At 26.4% G+C, this 26,460-nt stretch overlaps 4 protein-coding genes across 4 annotated transcripts; 2 read left to right on the top strand and 2 right to left on the bottom strand.

Annotated features, from left to right (window-relative positions):
* Positions 1–4,083: 4,083 nt before the first annotated feature.
* On the top strand, positions 4,084–5,397 carry OCT59_007200 (uncharacterized protein; the record flags this gene model as incomplete). Its single annotated transcript, XM_066147070.1, has 5 exons — positions 4,084–4,201; positions 4,283–4,445; positions 4,513–4,684; positions 4,743–5,114; positions 5,191–5,397. The coding sequence occupies 5 exons, from the start codon at positions 4,084–4,086 to the stop codon at positions 5,395–5,397; spliced, it is 1,032 nt and encodes a 343-aa protein (XP_065998543.1).
* A 9,088-nt stretch (positions 5,398–14,485) lies between these two features.
* Positions 14,486–16,067, bottom strand: OCT59_007199 (uncharacterized protein; the record flags this gene model as incomplete). The annotated part of the gene is made up of 5 exons (XM_025328776.1): positions 14,486–14,789; positions 14,864–15,111; positions 15,182–15,335; positions 15,404–15,926; positions 16,016–16,067. 5 exons carry the CDS (start codon positions 16,065–16,067, stop codon positions 14,486–14,488), a joined length of 1,281 nt encoding a protein of 426 aa, XP_025165171.1.
* A 3,098-nt stretch (positions 16,068–19,165) lies between these two features.
* OCT59_007198 (uncharacterized protein) lies at positions 19,166–19,807 on the top strand (the record flags this gene model as incomplete). The annotated part of the gene is made up of 2 exons (XM_025328777.2): positions 19,166–19,297; positions 19,727–19,807. 2 exons carry the CDS (start codon positions 19,166–19,168, stop codon positions 19,805–19,807), a joined length of 213 nt encoding a protein of 70 aa, XP_025165172.2.
* A 2,885-nt stretch (positions 19,808–22,692) lies between these two features.
* Positions 22,693–26,282, bottom strand: OCT59_007197 (uncharacterized protein; the record flags this gene model as incomplete). The annotated part of the gene is made up of 7 exons (XM_025308727.2): positions 22,693–23,294; positions 23,496–23,718; positions 23,800–24,593; positions 24,714–25,193; positions 25,283–25,645; positions 25,713–26,084; positions 26,150–26,282. 7 exons carry the CDS (start codon positions 26,280–26,282, stop codon positions 22,693–22,695), a joined length of 2,967 nt encoding a protein of 988 aa, XP_025165173.2.
* Positions 26,283–26,460: the final 178 nt, after the last annotated feature.

The following is a 26,460-nucleotide window of genomic DNA, read 5'->3' as shown; positions in this document are numbered from 1 at the left end:
TTTATTTACGAAATATTCATTTTGTTTATCAAATCGGGGTACTATGTGAACGACACCATGTATAGACTCCATAGCTACAAAGTTATATAATTCTATCAATTTTAAGTGAGGACATCCATATAAATATGGGTTCCTTTTAGATTTAAAATCGTACCATTGAATTAATGCGAGATTTAGCGGTGGGTCTGTTAATACTTCTGCTAACAATAAGGCCTATAAATAATAAATATTTATTAATACTTTTATAATAAATTATTACATAAATTGGAAAAATACCTGTCCATAACAAAGTCCTTTGTCTGATATATAATCATTTGATTCTTCAAAATCCATTGAAATAGCTATGTCGCTAAACCATACTTTATTATGATACCTGTTTGTGGCACGCATTATGGCACCATTTTCCAGTGTTACCGATTTGTATATGTTTATTCGGGTTTCACCAATAATTGTGAAACCATCAAGTAAATCTAGATATGAATCCAGACAACTTATAAATCTAGCAAAACCAGTCTGCATTTTATTGTCTACGGAATCTTTTTTTTCATTAAAAAATGTATTTGCATCTTGTAAAGAGAATTCAAAGAGTCTTGCAGAAAATTTACAAGTGCGAGGTGTTTTTGCCGGATTCACTGAATGTTGAGACATTCTAATAGATATTGCTTGACGTTTTATCTATTAATTTAATTTCCATCTTAAGTTATATAATAAATATATACAATAAATAAAATTTTCAAATACTTACAGTTCGTAAAATCTGAGGTTCGACATCTTTTTTATTGCTAATTCGGTAGGGTATTTTAACGAAATATTTGTGAAGACTTTCGTAAGTTTCTGTAGTATAGCCATTTATTGCGCCATAAGATCGTATTGAGTCAATAATATGATAAACCCATGAATGCAATTTAGGTAACTTCAAATTGGAAGGAGAAACAAATTTAAAAGCCTTGACAAACATCCGGGCCCATCTATGTATTGCATTCTAAAACTTAAATGTTAATTTAATTTATTTAATTTAAATTTTCAATTTTACTAAAATTTTAATACATACATTAAATTTCTCCAAGTCACTTTCACTAAATTCTTCATATCTACTTAAAATATACATTTCATTCCAATATTCGTACAATTTCGTAAGATCATCATTATTTACAAAATTATCTACTTCATTGTTATTTTCATCATATAAATTATCAATAACAAATATCATGACTTTCATCAAACTTCGATATTCATTAGCAGTTAATCTTGCAATTGACTGCAGTCCATTGGAAAAAATTTTAATGGCGGGAAAACGTGGGATTGCTGCTAGACGGCGATCTACTTCTTCAACTAATTTATTACCATTAACATGTTGCAATTTTAAGATATCGCACATGAAGATAATTTGATAACGAAATAAACCTAAATCTAAATGATGCATTCTGTCAGGAACAGTAGCCAAGTAGATATTTATATTCCTTGATAATATAAATATTTATAATTAATAGATATATATGTTATTATAATTATTTCTACTTTTGCATACTTACGGTAAATCCCAAAAAAAATTATGTACAGATTCTATGCAAACAGATCTTTGTGTATCATTTTCAAAATGTTTACGCATTTCATCATGAGTTCTTAGTATTACATCGTTAACCGATAAGTCTATATTTGCAAGATTTTCCCTTTTAACTAAACAGGAGTGACATGGAAAATTTGAATTGGAGGATTTATAAACTAAACAAAAACTTGCGGCCTCCGGCCAATCTGCAATAATAGTTGAAACTCTAGGATAAAACCAGGTATTTTCATTATTTATAAAAAGGTCTATACCATCTTTTAATAAAATAATAGGTTCTAGTAAATGACGTAAAGATTTATGAAAGGTATCACGAACCAGATCTTTATTTGCAGCTTCTAAAATTGGTAAATATCCCAAAAGTTGCTTTGCATCCTGTTTATTACGACGCCATATTGGGATATTACCTAATGTAATATATATTGGATGCAATTGACTTTTTCCTAATGTATCTGTAGTTGTTGCATCTGAATATAAAATAATTGATAATAATTTGGAACCAGTAGGTAAGGATTCTTGCGTAGTTTTCCACCATTTTCCAGTGTTTTGTTCACTGTAAATACTTTCTCTATTATACTATAAAATAATATAAATAAATTAAAATAAATATTATTTAAATTATTGAATTAACTAATATTTACTATTTACCTCATAGTTTTCGTAAGATAGCGCAAAATTTTGTGTTATGTCGGGAACAGTTAAGATATTTTTGATGCACTGTATTAAGTTTTGATAATAAAGAAAATAATCTTTATCTTTATGTTTTGTTATAAGAACTTTACTAAATTCTAAATTAGAAAACTTCATATTATTCATAAATGCTCGTCCCTGTTCGATATTTTTTGGTAATGGTGATTCTGTAAGATTTGAATGTTTATTAAAAAAACGTATTATTTCATTACCACCTTTATTGTTTATTTTATATTTCGTTACTAATAACATTAGATCTTTATAAGCATCATTAGGAAATTCTGTGCAAGTTTTGGTATTGAGATTTTTGGGTTCTTCAAAAATTTCAGGCTCTTCAGATGAATCTAATATATTTTCAAAGTTACTATCTTCAAGGCTCATCTCTGATATTGCACTTCCAATACTGTCAAATGACATATTTTGTACATTATTATCATCATTCACCTAAAATTATAAACCAAAATGAGTTAATATAATTTGAGCTTTTTCTTTAAAAAGAATAATCTGGAATAACATAATTACCTCAACTTTATCATTTTCATATTCACTACTTAGATTACTTCTTGTATCCATTTCACTGCTATATTTTTCACTATCATTATTATCATCATCATCTTCTACTTCTACTTCTACATTTTTTAAGCATTTTTGGGCGTGTTGAGTATATGCAAAGCGTTGACTGAATATTCGCATACAAAGGGGGCATTTGAAACTCATGTTACTAAATTAACGCGTCAAATTTGATGAAAAGTATCAATTCACTATTTAATTTATATGAGATTATATGTGCTAATAAAATTATATTGCAAATTCATTGTAAAAATTTAATGAATTAATTGAATGGATTACAATTGATTGAGTTATTTGAATAGACACGACTACGCAAATTTACGCATTAATGAATGGAACTGGCTGTAAGAATCTGGTGGCTAATATCGCGGAATCATTCGCAATTTTACGCATTATAGCAAAATTTAAAATATGCGAAACACTCAGCAATTTTGCTGTCGGGAACTTGCCGAGTTCGTGGGTTGGCAAATCTAAAAATAAATGTAACAAGTCTATGATGTACCATATAAATATTGTTTATTATTTTATTTACTATTTCAATTTGCCGGCAACCTGCCAAGTGAATCTGACAGCAAAAGTGCTGAGTGTTTCGCATATTTTGAATTTGCTGTAACGGGCTGTAAGAATTCGGATGGCTTATTCAATCGGCTAATCATCTGATAATCAGCCGCAAATTTATTGGCTTAACACGGCAAATCACTTTTACAATAATGGACGGATGATCAGCCACAAATTTATGCGATAATCAGGTTATAAGCACTATCAATCTGATCAGCCAAATGAGTTCACTGGCTGCAACTTTTTTTTTCCATGCATAAAAGCCCCAACATGTGTAACATGTTATTTTTTTATAAATTGGATTTGATTAATATTTCGATTGTACTATGTGCTTTTACGAGAGTTTTTTTTTAAAGTTCTCTTATGAAAGTGTTACAATATTTTTTCGTAATATCACGATGCAAAATTTTTGCATTAGTACATTCATTTTTCGTAATATTTCGCATTAGTTCATCCATTTTTCGCAATATTTCGCAAGTTTTTTTTCTTTTTTAGTATAGAATGGCGGAAATTACCTTATGACAGCTTGCCTCCTTTTTCTGAATTTCTGATTCATGTATTTCCCCCTTTTTCCTCATCCTTTTCGAATTTTCTAGTTCACCTTTTTCTCATATATTTCCTCTTTTTTCTCATATATTTCCTCTTTTTTCTCATATATTTCCTCCTTTTTCTCATATTTTCGTTTCAAATTTATTATCATAATGGCTACAAAGCGTGGCGAGAAACGAAGAATTGACGATAATGAAAGATTTTCAAAACGTAGTACTGAGGGTAGCGAAGCTGAGAAGCGAGTGAGAATATCCGATGATAGTGTTGATGGTATATATGACATAATATGTATCATATTCTTTATAAAAGAAATTATATAATATATAGTTAAATTATATTTTATTGTTAAAGTTAATAAAAAAACAATAGAAAAACTATTAAGAACCAATTCGCAGATAATTTCTAAGCTTGAAGTTCTTATCACCGGACAAAAAAATCTCGAAACCCGTCTCTCGAGCATAGAAAAAAAGCTCAACGATAATAACAAAAATAATAATAATACAATAGATCCGGAGTATGTAAAGGTAATAAAGATGAATATTATTTAATGTAAACCTGAAATGCTAACCTCGTTTGATTAGGAGCTCGTTAAGAAGGTGTCGAAAATTTTATTTGAAAATTTTGTTTATCCTTCGCAAGACGAAGTACAAACTCGCTACCGAAAAATATTTAAAAGACGAAAATCCGGAATTTATGCGCCAGTTCAAAAAAAATCAATGGATTATTTTTTTCGAAAAAAAAATTGCCCCGACTGTAAGTTAAAGCAATTATGAATTTTATTAAATTTCATACTAACATTTTTTTTTAATAGTTAGTACAACAACATAGAAGCATACGAGGGACGTTCACGTCTAGAGTTAAAGACGTTATGTATTCTGTTTTCGAAGCGACTGGGCATAAATTACCGTCTATTAACACTCAGGCTAGTCCGTCAAAGATTCAGGAATGGAAGAGTAAGGCGGAGGTGAAAAGATGTTACAACAACCTATTTAAAAAGGTTAAAGATGGGCAACCTACGACATATATGTCGCTGATAATTGATAAGTTGCGAAAAGAAAATAAAAATCCCTCAAAAACACAAATAGCGTATGCGATTAGCATATGTGAAACGTACTTAAATCCTAATAATCAAAACATTCAAATGAGCGAAAGTATAATGAAGTCGAAGATAATCAACAACTTAGTAAGTTTTTAATTTACAATTTGCAAAATGTGAATTATTTGAATTACAGTTTATTTATTTATTTATTGATTTTTAGCAAAAGTTGGAAAATAGGGATAAATTTACACATTCGGACGATGATTCTCATGATGGTAATGATGTAGACGATGGTGGTGATAGAGCAGCTGACGATAGAGCAGGTGCGGCTGATGATGATGTGACTAACGATGGTAGACCTAACGATGGTGCGGCTAACGATGATGCGGCCAACGATGGTACGGCCGAACGATGGTGCGGCCAATGATGGCATAGCTGACGATGATATACTTTCTATTGACTCTTATAACACGGAGGAGGAAGGTCGGTATGTAAATAGTTTATTAGAGAATTATGGGTTGCATAAAAAATAAATATTATTTTTTATATATATCACACGTAATAGCATTTTTTTTACCATAATTAATATAGTTTTAATAAATAAAATGGTTATTAATTCTTAACAACACGGGTGTGACATAAATAAATCGTGGCTGAAATTTGTGTTCAATTTGTGTTCAATTTGTGTTGATAATTCTGGTAAAAATTTGTTAATTTTGGCCAAATTTCGTTAAATTTGTTAAATTTGTGTTGAATTTGTGTTGATAATTTTTAATTTATCACGAGGGGATAATATTTAGTAATTGTGCATATACAATTTCTGTGATTTTTTAAAATGCGGATTTCCGTAATTTTACGATATCGTATTTTCTGGCCAATCAAATTAGGCTGATCCTTGCATGTGATTTAATCATTTAATCATTTAATCATGCACGCGTTTTTGTCTTATTTATTTTTGTTTCTTATTTCTTTATTCTTTTGTTCAATATTTTTAATTTTTTTGTCTCTTCTTTCTATTATTTCTTTAATTATATACAATATATTTACATATATTTCATAATTTATTGCTTTGCAGGTATAGAAATATTTGTTTATTAATACTAATTATTTTCATTTTTTTTTACCTCTTTGTTATTTTGTATCGTAATACTAACAATAATATCCATGTTTCCTTTATTCCTTTTTACTTGTACTTTAATACTAACGATACTAACAATACTAACAACATGTTTATTTTTTCCTTTCTCTTTATTTCTTTATTCTTTTGTTCAATTACTTTGCAGGTATAGAAATATTTATTTATTAATACTAATTATTTTAATATTAACGCGTTTTTTTTTACCTCTTTGTTACTTTATGTCGTAATACTAACAATACTATCTACGTTTCCTTTATTTCTTTTTACTTGTACTTTAATACTAACGATAATATCCATGTTTCTTTTACTCCTTTTACTGTTTCTTTAACTCTTTTTACCTTAATACTAACAATAATAACAATATTTCTTTTATCTTTATATCTAATACTAACGTTACTATAGCTGTTTCTCTTCTTTTTACGTCTAATAATATTGTTACTCTACTCTTTCTCTTTTTACTTTTATGTATTCTGTATATATTAATAAATACTTGTAATTTTTTATGATTATATCTAATAAAACATACATTATATAAACTTATAGTACAGAAAATGAAGTATTATTTATCGAAATATTTTGAAATATTACGAAATATTAAGTTGTGTAAAATCACAGAATATTACGAATCGTCAAATTATGGAACATTACGCATCATAGAATTTCGAAATATTTTAAAAAGTTGCGAAGTATTACGCAGTAAAATTACGGAATATTACGAATCGTAAAATTACGAAGCCTTGCATACAGTAATATTTCGAAATATTTTAAAAAGTTACAAAATATTACGCTTACGCAAACTTGCGGCGGGTCTGAAAACTTACGAAATATTATGTAAAATTACGAAATATTGCGAACCGCAAAATTACGGAATATTACAAATCGTAAAATTACGAAGCTTTGCATATCGTAATATTTCGAAATATTTTAAAAAGTTACGAAATATTACGCTTACGCAAACTTGCGGCGGGTCTGGAAGCTTACGAAATATTATGATGTGTAAACTTGCGCAACTTTTCGCACTATATAATTTCCTGATGAACAATCATGTTGATATGGCGCAAGATATGTCACAACTCACTTTCCCATAACCAATGTTTAATCTAAAATGACACGTGCCATTTTGATCTTGATCAAAGGATTTGATTGTTGCACAATTGTTTTTGTTTGTAATTGGTTTCTTTATTAATAAAGAACAAAATTAAAAAAAGGAGTGGTGTATGTATATGTATGTGTGTAATGAAGATGAAAAAATAAAGAATAGAAACCATTCTACTACTTATGAATCCACCTTAGAAAAGATCGAAATCTAAACTTTGGCTTCATCAACTAACTTAGATGCTATCAATGCTTAAGCATGGCAACCGGTTTATAGGTAAACTGTGGCAATAAAACCATGAAAACTACAAAATAAAGGTTAGTAGAAAAGGGTTAGGGTTAACAATGTACCAAAGCACTAGTCGCATTTTAGTGTAGTTTTGACTACAAACATCCATAGCTCGTTGTAAGTTCGTCGTGGTTTGTAAAGATGATAAAGATCTATTTTTTGTTTATTATCAGTTATATATCCATTTTATCTCAGATCAGCTGTAAACCGAAAATGCATGTATGAATGCTAAATTTATCTACTGTACAGCACATGTTTATTATCAGATCAGCTGTAAAACTGAAAATGCATGTATGAATGCTAAATTTATCTACTATACAGCACATAAAAGTTGCCATTTGCCTGCTGAAACTCAGAAGGGCAATGTCGAATTAAAATGTGTCAAAATGCCAAAATGCCGAAATTCGATATGTAGAAATTGCCGTAACTAAATTTACTAAACTTCAGCATATTTTCGCTATAGTGTTTATATAAAACCTTTATAAAATTGTATTTACACTTTTTATTACAATCTTGTATATTAAAGAAATTATTCATTTAAATCATTTAAAAGATTTCTAATAAAATTATTTTAAAATTAATGTTACAACATGTAAAATTTAATTGTAAAGTATATACATATTATTAAAAAAAATTGTTTCTAAAGTCGTAAAAAAGAAACATTAAAATGTTTTCTTTACTAGTTTAATTTCGCAAACTCCCTTTATTGCCACTTACTCGAGGTCTTTAAGGCCGTTTCTACAATAATAAAGAAAAAAAGAAACATTAGTACGTTTCTTTACTAGGTTATTCACAAACTCTTTCCATTGTTACTTCCAAAACCGTTATCTATACCTTTATTGTTTAATGGTTCTCTGAGTCCAAAAGTCCAGCGTCCTAATAAATCAAAGAAACATTAACACGTTTCTTTAATATTTTCATGTTCGCTTGAAACCTATAATATATTTTTAATTAGAAATGTTTAAAAAAATATATTAAGTTTTGCAACACAACTTTTGCGAAACTTATTATTTAAATTTGCAAAAATCCAGTTATTAAGAAAAGTTCGAGCGAACTTTTCTTGGATCACATGAATTGTATGTTATATTATTTTAAGAAAAGTTCGAGTGAACTTTTCTTAGATCACATGAATTGTATTAAAGTGGCCGCCTAAAAAAAGACAACAAACGAACTATTGGAAACAGTTCGTTAAAAAAGACAAGATATAACTGTAAAGTTTAAATGCTTCCCTATAAAAAATATGTATACGGTTTTTATACTGTATATACGTATTTTTGATACAGTTTGCATTTTTACATACGGCATATCAGTATAATGTATACTGTTCGCAAAATGTGCTTAGTAAAAAATACAATAAAGTATACGGTAAACATACTGTGTGATACGGTATATTAAATTCATACGTCTATAACGTATATCATTTCTACTGTATATCAGTATTTTGTATACGGTTCACAAAAATATTGTAAATAAAGGATACGGTATACGTATTATTCTACAGTATATTAAAATTCATACGTTTATAATGTATTTTCTACAGATATACACAGGTCAAATAAATAAAAATCAGATTTTTGCCCTTTTTAATATGGCTGTCTGATTTTTTGGCAATTTTAATATAATATTTCCGATTTTAATAAATATTTTTGATTTTAATATAATATTTCTGATTTTTAACATGAAATTGCCGATTTTTGGTTATTTGTAATAGGATTTTTCGATTTTAATATATAACATGTGATTATGTATTACAGTTTAATATTTATTTATTAACTTAGATTTTTTTTTTTTATTTCAGTTATAATTATTTTTTTGCCTTAAAAACTTTACTAAAATACTTTTTAAATACTTTATAAAATAGAATTAAAATATTTTTTTTCTTAAATATAAATACATTTAAATTAAATAACTCATAATTTAAAATATAAACAAATATTGTATTTTTTTTACATATATTTCAAAGTATGGTTTGAGCATTTTGGCTGAAGTAAATTTTATTCTTTTAATTAAAAGTAGTTTAGTAAGTTTAAAACTGTTAAGATCATAAAAGTACAGTTAATATTTTTGGAATTATTTACATTTTTTATATTATACAGTAGTATTAAGTTACAAATTTTTTTACCTTCAGAGCGTATTTTGAGATCTTTAGCCAAAGTAAATCAACTTCTTATATTAATTGTAAGTTGTTCGGCAGGTTAAAATCTACTTGGATATTAATTTTCACGAAGGTACAGTTAATACTTGATGAGTTATTTACAATTTTCACAACAGTACTCATTCACGACTTTTATTTTTTTATTTTGTCACTTCAGAGCGTATTTTGAGCACTTTATCCAAAGTAAACCAACTTCTTATATTAATTGAATGTTGTTTAGCATGTCAAAATCTACTTGAATATTAATTTTCACGAAGGTACAGTTAATACTTGATGAGTTATTCACGATTTTCACAATGGTACTCATTTACGAATTTTATTTTTTTTCCGTTTTGTCACTTCAGAGCGTATTTTGAGCACTTTAGTCAAAGTAAATCGACTTCTTTTATTAATTGAAAGTTGTTTAGCATGTCAAAATCTACTTGAATATTAATTTTTACGAAGGTACAGTTAATACTTGATGACTTATTCACAATTTTCACAATGGTACTCATTTACGAATTTTATTTTTTTCCGTTTTGTCACTTCAGAGCGTATTTTGAGCACTTTAGTCAAAGTAAATCGACTTCTTTTATTAATTGAAAGTTGTTTAGCATGTCAAAATCTACTTGGATATTAATTTTTACGAAGGTACAGTTAATACTTGATGAGTTATTCACGATTTTCACAACAGTACTCATTTACGAATTTTATTTTTTTCCGTTTTGTCACTTCAGAGCGTATTTTGAGCACTTTAGTCAAAGTAAATCGACTACTTTTATTAATTGAAAGTTGTTCAGCAGGTCAAAAACTACTTGAATATTAATTTTTACGAAGGTACAGTTAATACTTGATGAGTTATTCACGATTTTCACAACGGTACTCATTTACGAATTTTATTTTTTCCATTTTGTTACTTCAGAGCGTATTTTAAGCACTTTAGCCAAAGTAAATCGACTTCTTTTATTAATTAAAAATTGTTCAGCAGCTTAGAATCTACTTGAATATTTATTTTAATGAAGGCACAGTTAATATTTGTGGAGTTATTAATTTTTTATAATTGTGCGTATTACATTAAATTACAAGTAAATTTATATTCTTAATGTATTTTGTTTAAAATTTAATTATTTAAGATTAGTTTTTTATTTAATATTGCTTAATAAAATATTTTTTAAATTTTAATTCAATATTACAATATAATTTTTTATAAAAATATATATTTCATAATGTATATACAATTTTTTTGTATAGTGAAAAAACTGAAAAATATGGTTAAGAATTAGTAATACGGCTGTAAAAAGTCACAAATCGGACAAATATAGCTAAAATCAGCCAATTTTTATTTATTTGACGTGTGATAGAGTAAGTTTTTCTACACTTTAAAGCATCAAACAATACTAGTATCTGCTAATATGTACTACCCAAAAACTCACTGATGTAAAATCACAATTATTAAAAAATTCACAAGAATTTTTGTTAATACTGTTTAATTTTTAAGTTCAAAGTCCGATTGATAATACTAAATTCAAAACTTAATTATAAATCATTTTTATAAATTATAATTTAAAAATTAAGCAGTATTAAGGAAAATTCTCATGAATTTTTCTTAATACTACTTAATTCTAATTTAACTAATTTAGTATTAAGGTTTTAATTTAAAAATTAAGCAGTATCAAGGAAAATTCTTGCGAATTTTTCTTAATACTGCTTAATTCTAATTTAACTAATTTAGTATTAAGGTTTTAATTTAAAAATTAAGCAGTATCAAGGAAAATTCTTGCGAATTTCTCTTAATACTGCTTAATTCTAATTTAACTAATTTAGTATTAAGGCTTTAATTTAAAAATTAAGCAGTATCAAGGAAAATTCTTGCGAATTTTTCTTAATACTGCTTATTGTGCTTAATTCTAATTTAACTAATTTAGTATTAAGGCTTTAATTTTAAAATTAAGCAGTATCAAGGAAAATTCTTGCGAATTTTTCTTAATACTGCTTATATCTGCCAATTCATGAAATTAGCCAAACATAAAGATTTGCATATTTTAACAAGAATTATGTTTCACAAGCTTAAATTGTATGTGTTACATAATCAGATGATCTAAATCTATCAAAAAATAAAAAAAAAATTTTTTAACGTTTATTCAAAAATAACAATGGCAACTACTTTCTTTTTCAATCACTTTTCAATCACTTTTCAATCAGATTTTTGTTAGGTGACTTAGAAAAGTTTATAGGCGTTTTTTTTAATCAGTAAGTAAGAAAACAAATATTAATAATTTTTATTAATAAGAAAAATCTTTTTTCATTTATTTTTAACCTTATTTCCTTCTTTTTTTTAGTAAAAATATATACAAAATAAAAATGTGAGTTATGATTTAGAGTTTTTGAGATGTTTTTTTTTGTTTTTTACTATACTAATTTTATTCTACTTGTTAATTACTTTTTAAAATTGATTTTATTAATTTATTCAATTTAAAACAGAAATGGCAAATAAAAACTTGTTAAGTAAAGTAAAAAGAGCCCAATAATACCTGTAAAGATCATCTTTTGGTAAGAATTATAATTTTAAAAATTTTTGTGTCAGAGTTTTATTCAATTAACAAAATCGTTAATATCTCGGCGTACATGTATGCTAAACACATATATTTATATTCATATGAAAGCCCAGAATCTACTCTACCTGAACGAAAAAAGATTATTCAAATCGAATTACTAGATGTGAAGATATTAACGATCAAAGTCAAAGGTTAAAAATAAATATATTGAACGTAATTATTCAGCAACTTGTGATCCAATTCATATGATATTTGGTTTATGGATAGCTCTTGATTACCTCTTTCTAATGAATATAAATTCATTCGTCTAGCACACATATACGTTAAGTTATTCAATATTTTGTCATGACAATTATATTTAAATTTTTTAATTTTAATGATATTATTAAAAAAATCAAAAAATAATATAATCAAATCAATTTTATTTATATCAGCGGTGTGAATCTATCATTTTCATGTAAATTGTATCAGCATTTTCTTAATAAAGTTAGTTTTTTGAGTATAAAAACTTAATTCCATAAATCAGTCCATATGTTAATTCTAATTTAACTAATTTAGTAATATTAAGGCTTTAATTTAAAAATTAAGCAGTATCAAGGAAAATTCTTGCGAATTTTTCTTAATACTGCTTAATTCTAATTTAACTAATTTAATATTAAAGCTTTAATTTAAAAATTAAGCAGTATCAAAGAAAATTCTCACAAATTTTTCTTAATTCTAATTTAGCTAATTTAGTATTAAAGCTTTAATTTAAAAATTAAGCAGTATTAAGAAAAATTTTTACAAATTTTCTTATTAAAAAAAAGAACTTTTAAATTACTAATTAAACTTTAAAAACAATCTGTATAATTTAAATTTTAAAAAAAATACTTCTGCTTTTTAATTTTCGCATTTCTACATTTAACCAATTAAAATTCAGCTGATCGCCGATTACATGCATTAATAACACGTTATTGTTTATTTTTTGTTTATTTTTTCAAAAATATTCTTTTCTTTTCTTTTTTTTTAGAAAAAAAAGACAATAAAAATGAATACCAAAATTATTTTAACATATAATAATAAAAATTAAATAAAAAACTTATTTTGATAATATATAATATATATATTTGTACCAAACTACTAGTTATACAAAAAGTGATATGCACATATATCAATTAACAATTACTTTCACTAATATCTCTCTGGAATTGTAATGGTGAATTTTAACTAAACAACTATATGTACACCGTTTTATGTTTTTATTTTTATATTAATATTATATGTTAACATATATTAATTATATTTTTTTTACTTTTATGTATTTTATTTAATTTTTTTAATATATTACTAACATTACTACTATCGTTTTATTACATTTTTATATCTAACTAATATATTAATAATATTACTAACTTTTTATTATTTTTTTTTATATTTAAAATAATGATAATATTACTAATTAAATTTCTTTTTTTTTACTAACCTTTTATTATTTCTTTTTTATATTTAAAATAATGATAATATTACTAATTAAATTTCTTTTTTTTTACGAACCTTTTATTATTCCTTTTTTATATTTAAAATAATGATAATATTACTAATTAAATTTCTTTTTTTTTGTTTATATTTTGCTAATATTATTTTTTTTTACAAATAGTATATTATTTTATACTAGTTTTTTATTTATATTATTTATAAAAAAATATTTGTATATTTAATATTATTTAATAAAAATTTTATTGATTATAAATGCATTTTAAATTCTGTTTGCAAATATAAAATATACGATTTAATTGAATAATATATACTATTTATCAGTACAAAATATGCAGTTTAAACTGGAAAAAAGTACTATTTATCAGTATAAAATATACGGTTTATCCTGGAAAAGTATACTGTTCGCAATATAAAATATAAAACAATATACTGTTTATTGGTATAAAACATACGGTTTTTCTACTGTTTACAAGTATAAAACATACGGTGAAACTGGAAAAATATACTGTATGCAAACCGTATATATGATACGGTGTGCAGAATACCGAATATATACAGTATGTGAAAATACTGTAATTATACGGTAATAATACTATAAATATACTGTTCGCAAAATACGAAAATACAGTATACTAACCGTATATATATTTTTTATAGGGCTTTAATTTAGCCGAATAGGAAAAAAAGATCAAATTTTCATCATTTACAATATTCCTATCGATTTTTGCAATCATAGATTTAAAAAGCCAAAAATTGTAAAAATTTAATACTGGGTTATGAAGTAATTTATTTTATTTGGCATAATACATCCATTTTATTGTAAAAAAATTATCTAAGTAGTTTTTTGAGATCTAGATTATTTACAATGTTATGCTTTGATACGGAAGGAACTTTAATTTCTAAAGTAATACGATCTAAAGTTTTTTTAATTATATCCCCTGGAGGATCAATGGCTGCACCATCCTTATTTAGTTCATAATTATGAACAATTTTAAATGATTCTATTACAAATTTTTTAAGTTGTTCTTGATCATCTTTTGACGATTCAAATTCATCTTTTTGAATAGCACGAAGATGCATAGACAAAATATTCCGCCAAGAATTGCCAACATATTCTTCAACTGTATCATTTCTATATATTAAATTTTAGTTAATATTTATTGATACATAATACAATAATCACTTGTAATTTATTTTGATTCTTACTCTTCATTTTTTATGTAAGCATTCACCATTTCAGATATTTTTTTCACGTATTTATGCCTATAGTCTGCTATTTTTAGCACGCATTCATGATGAATGTTCTTTGCCGTTTCCTGATGAAGTTTATCCTTCAAATCTGGATAAATTCCACAAATAATCGCATTAAAAACATGCGAATTTGGTTTTTGACACTTCAGAAATAGGAGCTTAAGCTCTTCTATCAAAAGTTTGTTATTTATACCTTTTTCTTTCTAAATAGTGATAGATTTTATTAATTCAAAGTAAATTTACATTAAAATAACTGATAAATTATTACCATACCTGAAAAGAAAAAGCTGGCAATTTGCAATTTCCAGAATTTCCAGCCGTTACGCTTTTAGATTCTTTAAGAATATTAGCCAGTTCCAATATTGAAGGATGATCCGCAACAAAATTGGCAATTTCAAATTCTGTATACGATTCTAAATTATTTCTGCTTTAAAAAGAAAAAAAAAGTGAGATATTTATATCCTTATTAGTAAATAGTTGTTTGTGGATACTCACATGTTTGGACGATCTGGAATTAATGCAGGAATATTATCATTTGTTATTTCATTGAAAAAACGTAAATTTTCTTTTTGTTTAAAAAGACTGTTAGTTTCATTTCTAAATATCTGTAGCAAACAGTTTGATCTTGACAAACCTTGCCCTTGTTGTTCAGATCCTTCTGCAACTGTTTCTAAATCTATTATTTCTGAGGGAATCTCACGTATAGTTTTTTTTTTCTTAGATCTTACTTCAGCGGGATTAGGTAGGCTTCTTTTCCTCAACATACTTTGTTCTTGTTCAGATTCTTCTGCAACAGTTTCTATTTCCGGGGGAACTACCAGCACGAAGTTGTCTTTCTTAAATCTTGCTTCTTCAGTATTAGGTAAACTTCTTTTTGTTATAGTTAATTCTTGTTCAATTTCTTCTGCGACATTTTCTGAGTCTGAGAATATTTCCTCTACGGATTTATCTTTCTTAGATCTTGCTTCAATTGTATTTAATGAGCTTCTATTTTTTGATGTAGATTGTTTCGATCCTTCTGCAACCGTATAATAGAAGAAATAATATCAGTTTATGATCTATAATTTATGTGATATTATTTATTAAAGAAATTATTTATCTACTTACTTTTTGAAGTAGCATTTACGGGGACTATGTTAGATTTTCTTTTTGGTGCCATTTTTATTTAGAAAGAGTAGAAAGAGTGCGGAAATCAGCTCATATTTATATTAATGTAGTAAACGCGTTAACTACGCGAAAAATCTTCTGATAACAAATGAATCAAAATAGATTACATGCTTAAATTTTATGAAACACGAGAAAAGTTCAATTTCTTTATTTTTAGGGGTCAATTCTTCAGCAAACCACGAGCTTATATTTATTTTTTTTTATTATCAAAGTCACGATTATATAATATAATCAACATATTACGAAATGAATAAACTTTGCCCCTGAGATTGTTATTTAAATACTGTATAGTATTCAAATACACAGGATTCAAACTTTCTTCAAGTTAAGGAGGTGGCTTGTTAAAAAAAATTAATTACGTAATAATAATATTAATAAATTTCGATTGTTAATATTGCCACTTGCCACACTACTTTAAAATTCAAACCAAATGAATTTTACAAAAATAACTAGTATTTACAGTTTGAAATTTGTCTCTTGAGAATGCTAAAATATTAAATACTATGCTTTAGAAGAAATAAGAGGTGAGAGACCGAATAATTTAGGAAGGATTCGTTATTTTTTTCAATTTAGTAATTCTAATAGCATTTTTCCTGTATAGGTGAATTAAATTCGATCATCAATCATAAAATCATCTTGCTGGAACCTTTAAGGTTAACCTCGTTTGCACACACTGGCTTTTTTTTTCGAGAAAAGTAAACGATAAAATGAAAAAAAATTGACAACAATATGGCTTTATTTTGCGCACACATTATTATTGGGATACTTGGTAAAAAGATTGCTAAGTACCAACTTGTTCTTCTGGGAGGTATGGAGAATCATAATGTGTGAAGAAGTAATTTATTTCAATTATTAACAATTTGTAATTAATATCTTGCATTTTCCAATATTTATTGTGTTGATTTGCAGAATATAAATTAAAATTTTCCAGTCATAGTGTAATGGATTTTTGGTATAATTTGTAATTTTATTATCTATGATAATACACCAAACTTTTAACTTTAAACTCCAAAGAAGGTTTCGAAGTATCGAAACTTACTACCTATGAAATAAGACCATATTTTCATAATTCACCATCCATATCTACAAAAAAAAGAAAAAGAACCATTAGATTATTCAAAAAAATCTCCATCTCCTCACCAAAATCTCATCACTCGAAAAGTAGCCAAAGACGCGGAGAATAGCCTGTAAAAGAAAAAAAGAACTGTTAGTGACAGTTCGTTAAAAAAAAAATAGTTAAAAATAAATACCAACCAAATCCTGCTTGTCCGGATCCATCTATCGAAATTCATGCTCTCGATTTTGATGAAATGCAAAAAAATTTTATTTTTTAAAACAAATATATTATCGGATCGAAATAATAGTTTTATCAATCTTTCATTTGATTTGATCTATTTATATTACAAAATTTGTGCGACTACAATACTGCAGTATAACATAATATAAAACTACCCTAATATAATACCTCATAAGTAGTACACAGTTCCTCAGGTACTATTCAATTCAAAAAACTGGGTGGCCAATGGTACGAAATGAAAAAGACCTATCTTCTTTGAAAGAAACCAGCATTTTTTAAATTTAAAAACTTTTATCAACATTCCTTTTATTCTTTAGAACGATTCTTAGAAGAATTGGAAATGAAGTCTTAGTAAGCCGTTTTGAAAACACTGGTATGTTTGTTTTTATTCTTTTATAAAATTTTAAGAACGTTTATTAACGTTCTTCTTCATTTCTTTAAGGTAACTTCTTGGAGGAGTGTTGGCTTGGACTTATAATGGCAAGAAGTTTTTTTCAAATTTAAACTTAAGAACATTTATAACGTTTTTTTTTCAAATTTTTTTTTTTTTAGAAATCAACTTGAACTCGTAAGTAGTATTAGAGTGGTGTTATTATTTATTTAAATTTAACACTAAGAATGTTTATTAACATCCTTTTCTTTATTTTTTTTATAGGAACTGGCTTGGACTTCTGGAATGAAACTTGTAAGTAGCGTTGGATGATTTGTTTTAAATTTAACAAGAACGTTTATTAACGTTCTATTCTTTATTTTTTTATAGGAATCGGCTTTAGACTCCTGAAATGGTAACTTGTAAGTAGTGTTGGGTGATTTATTTTAAATTTAATGTCAAGAACGTTTATTAACGTTCTTTTCTTTATTTTTTTTTGTAGGAATCAGTTTAAACATATTTGAATCAGATTTGGATTAGATTCGAATGAGATTTGACTCAATCTGATTCGATTTGAATCAGATTAGATTTTTTTAAAGTGAATTGGATCGGTTCCTGCTTAAATCTGATTCAATCTGATCTGTGCAGAACCCTATCGGTCAACTTACACGACCAGATCTCACCTTTAGCAGGTGCCCCATGTTCAAATAGCAATGCTTAATAGATCCGCCTTTATGACTAACCCGGATAACCATCTCGAAAGAATAGCAGTAATGTGTAATACAATACTTAAAAATTTTACTTATCCCATCAATATTATTTCATGCAAAGTACTTAACAATACCTTTAAATTCATATAAATTTTCATATAAAGAAAACAATGAAAACCGGTTTAAAAAAAGGTCACGGTCGCAAAATCTATTGGGTAGCATCACGAGAATATTTTTTAAAGGATGGCATTCGAATGCCTTCCTTACGGGTAATTAATTAATAAAAAAAGGTCACAGCCACGAAATCTATTGAAATCTATTGGATGGCATCACGAGAAAATTTTTTAAAGGATGGCATTCGAATGCCTTCCTTACGGTAATTAATTAATAAAAAAAAAGGTTACTTCTTTTCCTCTCCTCATTATTTGATAAATAAAACGTCTAATTAACCAGCAAACGAACAACTGAAAACAAACATTACGCATTACGTGTGGTGAAAGAAAATTTTTTTAACCCCCAAAAAAATTTGATCACTTCAGGTTGTACAACGATCAAATACGATAGGACGAGCAACGTAGGGCAACATTTATATAAATAAATATTTATGTCTATCATTTCAAACTTGCTTTATTTTTTGTTCCAAAATTTTTAAATTTTTTTTAAATTTTTATAAAAAATTATAAATAGTCTTAACAAAGTTTTATTTCTTTAAAATGTCTTCTACTACTAGCATGGATGAGGTTGTAAATATACTTTGCAAATTAAGTATATTACATTGTAAAGTTTTATTTGAAGAAGCAGAAAGATTTGAAGAATGGCTAAAGGAAAAAGTAATTAAGGATAAGGTAATATAAGATAAATGTATTTTTAATATTTATCTGTTTTTTCTAGAATTATAAATGGCATAAATATATTTACTAAGTATGCTTCCAAAAGAAATTTATAATATGTAAGTTTTAATTCTTTTTAAAAACCTGTGGAAGGAGGATAGAAAGGGTATTTAATATTATTAAATATACCTCCTAACCAAATTTTACGCGAGAAAAGAATTAATTCTTTCTTATTTATAAAAGAAGAATGGGAGAAATACTTTGTTTATTTGTCAATATTATTTTCCAAAAATAAGCACTCTTTATTTACTTGTAATTCTGGCCAAAATTTTATAATTTCACCCAAAATGACTGTAATGCATGTGTGTATGAGTTGCTTATTTTTGGAAATTGATGGTATTTTTTTTATAATATTAACGTTAAAATTTTTTTTTTATTTTAAAGGATCCTATATCAACATTTCTCGATATTTGGGTATGGGATAATCGTCAAAACATTCAACTGAAGTGTACCGTAACCCAATAAAATAATGATCTCATTAATCATGCATGTTTCCGATCAACAATGAATAAATAAAACAAAAAGAAAAAATTATAACTTATCAGGAATTCATCGATGAAGAAAAGAAACTTGTCCAGGATTCTGAAGTGATACCGGATTCCTACAAAGTATAAAAAATGTTGGAATAATAGCGTTTTTACGTCTAAAAAAGGTTCGTAAAAGATTCAAAGACTCCCCTCACCGAATTTCCCGCGTGTCCAAGAACCCGAAAAATCGCCTAAAACAGAAACAAAAACATAAACTAGTTAATTCCGCACATCCAAGAAATTCGACGAACCGCTTAATAATAGGAAAAAACGAAATCATTAGTTAACGTTTCGTTAAAATAAAAACTCAAAAAAAAAGTACTGGAACTTACGAATTCATGAGAACAGGCCATCTGAAACCTAAAGAAGAAAATAATAAATGTTAGTAAAAGAAAACAAAACAAAAAAAAACAATAACAAAAATCGGACACTAACCTTCATTTCTACCCGTCAAACGTAGAAAAGAAACAATCGTTGGGATCTAAAAAGAGAAGAACAAAGACTAAAAAGGAAGAAATGACTTATAATATATGTGTGTGTGTGTGTGAAAATTAGTAAAGAAAAACAAAAAGCCTCCACGTTCCCTTATCTTCTCAATATCTTGCCTCCCACAATAATAACATCCTATGGCCTATTGTTCATGCAGAATCTCGTCAAGGTCATTCGGCGTGAATTCAGTTGACTCAAGGTCTTTCGTTTGTTGTTTCATGGTGGGTGTATCCGAAAAGAGAGCCGCTGAAACTAAGAATAAAATACCGAAACCTAAAAAAAATTGAAAAAAGTGAATCAAATTTAGTAATGAAACGAAAAAGAAAAAAGGAAAAAAAATTAAACCTTAGTGAAATTTTGCAACCGAAAAACTATTAGAACAATTTGACAAAAAGTTTAAAAAAGTCAAAAATCTGCGGCATAATAAAATAAACTAACGGTAAATGGCAACGATTATTGCATTGAATTATAAAGTAGTACTGAGCATTTTACTATTAATTATAACTAGCCAGTATATTTTAGAGTAGCCACCACTTGTATGTGATTGGGTTTAGGTCGGTTTCAGTGGCCTGTACTACATAACGGGATTAATCTGGATATACGAGTAAAGTAAAAAAAATCATGGGAAAAATTTTTTCTTTCTCTTAAATTTTATTGAATTATTTATTAGTAATCTGTACAAAAGAACAAAATATGATAAAATGTATTTTTTAAATGATGATAATATTAATGGTATAAGATTATTTTGGTGTATTTTTTGTGTATGTATTTTATGAAAAGATATGTGGATTTTTCGATACCACCTGTTCTAATCTTTGATATTCTAAAACAACATTAGGGTCGGTCATAAAGGCTAATCTGTCAAGGTGGGATATATTGATATTATCCCAAATAGAACATCTACTGAGGCGACGTAAGCTTGTCCTGGGGAGAAGATGTTTCCATCTAGAGCGAGGGAGACTTTTAACAAGGTTAATCTTTGTGTTTTGTGAATGGTTAGGGCGAAACAGTTTTGGATCGGAGACTGGGTCCGATGGGAACTATTTCCGTTGATGGTAAAATAGTGGGTGTGTTTGTGTAAATATTTACTTCAATTATCGATCCTCTGACAGAGAATGCGACTCAAGCATATTGTTCTGCATGATTTATATCAGTGATTATTCCTATAGTACTGTTGCATATATCGTCTTCTATTAGGAAATTGTTGAGGACTTGAGGTACATTACTCGTGCTCCTGGTTGTAGACGGACGAAGACAGTAGGTTTGTTTTTGATTTGAACATGTGGCGTGGAAGTGTGGGATCCATTGTTCAGAATTTATAAAATCAGATGCTTGTGATAGTAAGAAATTGTTTGGAGGAACGGGAAGTATGTTACATATGGTTGATTTGTTGAGCGGTTTTCTTTAAATCCAACAATATGGTGGTATTTAGTAAGGTGTCTATTGTAGGATGGAGTATGAATTGTGAATGACGTTGTAGTAACATATTCCACGTTCTGGAAGAGATGTTATTGATTTCTTGTGTTAAATATTCAGCAATATTATGTACATAACAAATCGTATTGAGTTTTGTGGGCATTTTTTTTTTTAATTTAATTTTAAGGTTTATTTAAATTAAATATTTTTTTTCTCAATCTAAAATAATTTTTATTCATTTCATTCATAGTGAATTTTTTTTCTCAATCTAAAATAAATTTTTTTTTTCATATTACTTATTTTCATATTAATTTTTTTTGATTTTTTTTAAATCTAAAATAATTTTTTTTTCGTTATTACAAATTACGAATGTTGTCTTAAATATTTTGTTAATTAATATGTATAAATTATAATATGACATTAATTAATTAATATAAATATAATAATTTTTTTTACATAATATGATAATATATGAATAAACAATAATTTATTAATACATTTTATGAGCAGTAATGAAATAATCGTTTTTGATGATGTAATTTTTTATCAATATTCAAATTTTTTTTGGAAAAATTATTTATAAGGTGCAAATTCGGTAAAAGGAGAATAGGGCCAATCTAATAATCAAATCGAGTAGGATTAAGATTAATATGAATCCATAATTATAATTATCTATATAATCTATAATAATAAATAATAATAGAATATAATTTTTTGAAGTTTTATTTTCCTAATTTGTCTAGTAAAATCTAACCAAAAAGAATATACGTTTTGATGATCATTTAGGCACTACTCCATAGCAATTATCTTTATTCGTACACTGTATTACATTTTTACAAAGTACAAAGCCAATACCAAATAGGCAGAAATCAGTAGCTGCTTTTCTATACTACGATAACAAAACTTGCTGGACTTTATTTATATTGCATTATAAAAAAATTCATTTAGTAAGTAAGGTTGTGATAAATCATGATTTCTTACTGAACAATTGTTAACACATTGATGAACGAAATGAACTTTAGGCATGGAAGTTATAAAGGAAATGGGAAAAATATTGTGCCATTTTTTTCTCTCTGTGCATATTTTGTACTTTTGACACATCATATCAATACCATTTCTCCCTTCGATTTTTTCAAACCATTTTAAAAAGTAAAAAGGATATGTTTTACCATTGTTATATGTATGCAAAAAAATTGCTTGTATTATTGCATATGAGTTTCCTTCTAATTCTTCTTCAAGTTCTACTATATCTCCAACATGTATTTGTATTATTGATGTTCCATCATCTTTTTGATTTAATACTTTATAGGTAATATAATTAAAATAAACAATTTTGTTGTTATGAAGATATTCTGTAAAGTTAAAATATTCTTTGTAAGCTGTTTTAAGACTATAATAAATATCACCATCAATTGACATATTCGTTTCAAAATTATTTTGCAAAATCTGATAAAGTTTCCATTTAGTTTGTAATCGAATTTCATAAATACAATTATCTGGAGGTTCAACAGTTTCATCAACTACCATATAAATAAAGTTTTTTAGTAATAAATAAAATTTAAAATCAGACAAATAAAATAAAATAAAAATAATACCTATTTCTTTATTATTAGGCATAGTAGTTGTTGACGTAGCATACTATGAAGAAAGTAGTGATCGAAAAATATTATCTTGAAAGTATCCATTCCCTAAATGATTATTATAGCGAGAATCTGAAGTACCATCTATTATATTACGTAATGCTTGTAGAGTATTATATCTTTTTATTAAATCTTTCTCTATCATTTTGCCATTTGTATGTGGAACAGTATTTTTAAATGTTTTATGAACCATTTCTTTAACTCCAACAGCACTATTTACTAATGTAGCAAATGTTTTAGCATGATATTGTAAATGACCATTAATATGTAAATTAGGAAGATAGGTAAAATCTTGAGGAAAAGTCTATAAAATTAATAAATAATTAATTAATTACTATGTAATAATAAATAGGATTTTGATAATATTATTAACTTTAATTAATACCTTTGTAAGTATAATTGTTTCTTGATTTAATAAATTGTTTAAAATGTTATAAGAATCATTACTAAATGATAAACTAAAACAAACTTTAGCACATTTTGCTACTATTACCCAGCATTGAATTAATTTGTCTATAATTTTATTAATATTAACAGATAAATTTTCTTGTAATTCTATAAGTGAATTATTTTTCAAATGACTAATATGTAAATATCGTCGAAGAATATGTGGTAAAACCATAGCTAAACGTAATCTATCAGACATCATAAAACTTTGCCTGTGAGTAATTGGATTTGGTAATTTATGCCACTTTATAGGCATTTCGAATAATTTCCAATTTTTAATGAATTCATTATTTCCACTTGAATTAAACATATTAAAAGTGCAATCCATTAATTTTAATATTTTACCAGCAATGGCATGATAAATGTCTTGAGGAGTTTGAAGAAAACGATCACGTATTAAATAATCTAATACTGGTTTCTGATTTTTTAATCCAAATTTTGAACATAAATTCTTTTGAACTGTTGATGAATCTGAATTTAATATAAGATCAAACTCCTTATCCATTAAATGATGATATCGCAATTCTTTAGATAAATCATTAAAAGATTTTAAAGAATCATTATTTTCAATTTTACAAGAACGACAGCCTCTTTTAGCATTATGTCTCATAACTCCTACCAAATCATTTCCTTGTGGAAGGTCAGCAGTAACAACACCAAGTCCTGCTATTACTAATATATTTTTACCTTGAATATTAAAAACTTTGCCTTTTTCTAATTCTTTTAATTCTTCTAAAAAAGGATAAATAAATTCTTTAAAATTTCCACCAAAAGGAACAAACCCTATAACAAAATGATTTTTTAATAGTTTTCTTAATGAAAAGGGCATATTTCCTATTTGAATGTAAATACCACCTAACGAGTGGTACACATTTCGAAAAGTTCCAAAATCATCATAATAAAGATCTATAAATATCTTCCATGTTGGTAAATTATATAAATTTTTGGGAAAAGGACAGTATTCCGATGGATGCCTAATTCTATAACATACATCTCTAATTTTCCATTTATTTTGATATTTATATAAAATTTCAGAAACAGTATATGAATAATAATCAGGCTTATTCTGATCCTGTAACCAAACTGATGTTTTACAAATTATAACTTCAGGTTCAACTATTATAAATTTATCTTCTTCTAATAGCCACCTTTTATTATTACTATTAAAATAACGATCAGTTGTTTTAAATTGAGCTGGAAGTTCATCAAAAGCTAAAAACCTCTGCAATTTTAATTTCAATCCATTATTGTGTAGAACTATAGATATTATTCTCATACAATTTAACTGATTTGATGCTGAGATATGAACGAAATCTCCTGTAAAATACTCAACTAAATAAATAAATTAAATATATTTTAGTTAAATATGGTAAATTAATAATTTTATAGATAATAAAAACAGAATATTTTAAAATAAAAACCTGAATTTATTGTAATACTATGTTCACCAAATAATGGAGATTGTTGCCAAAGTTCTCCATGCCAAAATTCACTTTTATTCTCTACTTCAATTCCTGGACCATTGTACATTTTAGACATTAAAAGTGGGTTAGATAAAATTTTTGTTAAAATATCAAATAATGATATTGCATATGCTTCTCTAGAAGGTTGAGATGTAGATTGTGTTTTCATATTAGATATAGGTATAGTATATTTTTTGACAGTTAATAATGGTAATCGAGCTCGACTATTTTTTTTAAAGTATCTAATATTTGTAGGAACTTCTTTGACATCAAAATTTGGGTGGTTTAAAATTTTTACCAAATCTTCATATGCATGTGTTGCTAAAAAAGAAATATTTTTAATCTTAAATATTACAAATAAGATAAAATATTAATTAATTTTACTTACTTATCATATGTTTAGTAAACCAAGAAAATATCAAAGCAGAAGTACTTGATGAAAAATAAGGACCAAATTCACCATCAAAAACAGAATTTGAAAATGAACTATTTTCAAGTATACTTTCAGGATCTTCAAGATTTTTGTGTTCATCTTCGTTATCACTAACAGAATTATTTTCAATATCACTATCGACATGGTAATTTTCATTGTCACTATCAACATGATAATTTTCATCATTACTATCGACATGGTAATTTTCATCATCACTATCGATATAATCATTTTCATTATCAATATTTTCAGACGGTTCATTTTCATTATATTCAGTGGATTCAGTATAGCGTTCAAATTCACTCTCATTGGCATCATCATTATTATCTGAATATTCAAGGAAGTTATTTTTAATTCAAGATATAATATTTTTAATTATTTAAAATCATTACCTTTCACTTCAGTAACTACATTAATTGTATTGTCTACATTGGTTACATTATTATGAACTTGTTCTAAAGAGATCTTTCGTTGTCGTAAATTTAAACTTCTATTCTTGTTTCTAATGCTTCTCCTTAAAGGCATACCAAATTTATAAGTAATTTTTTTTATTGTAAAAAAACCGATCGAAAAATTTTGTCAGATTGGACAGATCAATCTGATCGATCTTACATGATGACGATCTTTTCTATTTATATGTATGCATGTAAGCACTTAAGCGAACACGAAAAAAAAATAAAAATCACCCATCATCACGAAAGGT

This window comes from Rhizophagus irregularis, chromosome 15 (assembly GCF_026210795.1).
Source record: "Rhizophagus irregularis chromosome 15, complete sequence".
NCBI classification, from domain to species: Eukaryota; Fungi; Glomeromycota; class Glomeromycetes; order Glomerales; family Glomeraceae; genus Rhizophagus; species Rhizophagus irregularis.
The sequence above is the reverse complement of the archived record's forward strand: the minus strand, read 5'-3'. Positions and strand labels throughout refer to the sequence as shown.